Source organism: Canis lupus, chromosome 21 (assembly GCF_011100685.1).
Source record: "Canis lupus familiaris isolate Mischka breed German Shepherd chromosome 21, alternate assembly UU_Cfam_GSD_1.0, whole genome shotgun sequence".
Taxonomy (NCBI): Eukaryota; Metazoa; Chordata; class Mammalia; order Carnivora; family Canidae; genus Canis; species Canis lupus.
Window position 1 is genome coordinate 28,411,768 of NC_049242.1, and position 1,936 is coordinate 28,413,703.

A 1,936-nucleotide genomic window follows, 5' to 3' on the forward strand; every position below is an offset into this window, starting at 1 on the left:
AATAATGTCAATAATAAATAACAATTATTGCAAGTATTTATTGAACGCTTCCCATGAAGCTTATTTCCAAGAGAAAGAAAGGGAAATATTAAAAAATGAAAAAAGAGAGAAAAATGTACAACATCAAATATCCCTGCTGAGAAATAAAACTGAATTGAGAAATTGTATGTTGGAGACAAAGTTGCAACTATTGTTAATGTACCATGATTTCATAAAACAGAATCTGCCAATACGGGTTTGTATTTACATCATATTTTAGTTTCCAGAAATAATCTTGTTTGAGAGGAAGAGACTGACCACACGGTCACGAATCTGTTTGGTCTTGACACCATACACCAGGGGATTGACTGTGGGAGGCACCAAAAGATATAAACTTGCAAAAATTATATGAATGCTTGAAGGTACCTTCTTGCCAATACGGTGAGTTAGGAAACTAAATAGTGCAGGTGTGTAGAATCCAAGTAGAGTGCAGACATGGGCAGCACAGGTGCCCAGAGCTTTAGAGCGGGCATTCTGAGAAGATAGCCGGAAGACTGCCTGAAGGATCTTGATATAGGATGTAGCTATGAGCCCTAGGTCCAACACCATCACTGAAAGGGCCACAGAGATTCCATATGCTCTGTTAATGAGGGTGTTGGCACTGGCCAACTTCACCACAGCCATGTGCTCACAGTAGGCATGATTGATAACATATTTAGTGTAATACGGTAGCCTTTTAATAAGAAGAGGACAGGGCAAAACCATAAAGGTAGCTCGGATCACACCAGCTAGACCCATTTTAGTGATCATTGGTGTTGTCACGATGGTTGTATAACGCAGTGGGATACAAATAGCTACATACCGGTCGAAGGCCATGGCAACCAAGAGGGCTGACTCAATTATGCAGAATGTGTGGATAAAATACATTTGTGCTAGACAGATACTAAAGTCAAACTTGTGAGCATCCAACCAGAAGATACCCAGCATCTTGGGGGCTGTGGAAGAGACAAGAGCCATGTCATTCACTGCCAGCATACAAAGGAAGAAATACACAGGCAGGTGGAGGCTGGGTTCTATTTTGATGGTGATGATGATTACACTGTTCCCCAGCAGGGCCAGGGCAAACAGGAGGCAGACAGGGATGCCAATCCAGCAGTGAAAAGCTTGCAAACCAGGAATACCAACCAGGAAAAAAGATGAGATGTAGCTATGTGTAGCATTGTCTGCCATATTAAAACTGGAGAGTTTGCATGCTCTGGTGCAAAGTAGTGAGGCTAGTTTCCTATAGGAAGAAATCAAGTTGACAGAATAATTATTTATTTATGGAGATTCCAGGCACACTAAAATAGCCTATGTGAAGGGCTGACTCTTCTCTAAAACTTCCGTAAGTTGTTGGGTTAATCACTTCCCCGTTATGGACCCTGGTATCTTTATTTGCAAATAAGATGGACTTCTTTTTAAATTTTCTCTTCTCTGTTCAGTGTTTTTTCTGTTCTAGTTTTATATTTCCATTATCTATTAAGTATACAAGCAGTGATAAAATTTCTGCTTCTTTGTGCCTAGGATTTTTTGAATTGTGTGATATAGACATCAACTTTGCTTTAAGAAAGACAAAGGCCACAATAGCCAAACTGTGGAAGGAGCCTCGGTGTCCATCGCAAGATGAATGGATGAAGAAGATGTGGTCTATGTATACAATGGAATATTCCTCAGCCATTACAAACGACAAATACCCACCATTTGCTTCGACGTGGATGGAAGGTATTATGCTGAGTGAAATAAGTCAATCAGAGAAGGACAAACATTATATGGTCTCATTCATTTGGGGAATATAAAAGATAGTGAAAGAGAATAAAGGGGAAAGGAAAAAAATGAGTGGGAAATATCAGAAAGGGAGACAGAACATGAGAGACTCCTAACTCTGGGAAAGGAACTAGGGGTGGTAGAAGGGGAGGTG

The 1,936-nt window shown here is 40.3% G+C and overlaps 1 protein-coding gene across 1 annotated transcript; it reads right to left on the bottom strand.

Annotated features, from left to right (window-relative positions):
• Positions 1-255: 255 nt before the first annotated feature.
• On the bottom strand, positions 256-1,209 carry LOC119864884 (putative olfactory receptor 52P1). Its single transcript, XM_038568161.1, has one exon. It carries the CDS (start codon positions 1,207-1,209, stop codon positions 256-258), a length of 954 nt encoding a protein of 317 aa, XP_038424089.1.
• Between the last annotated feature and the right edge of the window lie 727 nt (positions 1,210-1,936).

What these genes read in the sequence shown, in the direction of transcription:
- LOC119864884 (XM_038568161.1), bottom strand. Translation starts at nt 1,209, where the DNA reads ATGGCAGACAATGCTACACATAGCTACATCTCATCTTTTTTCCTGGTT.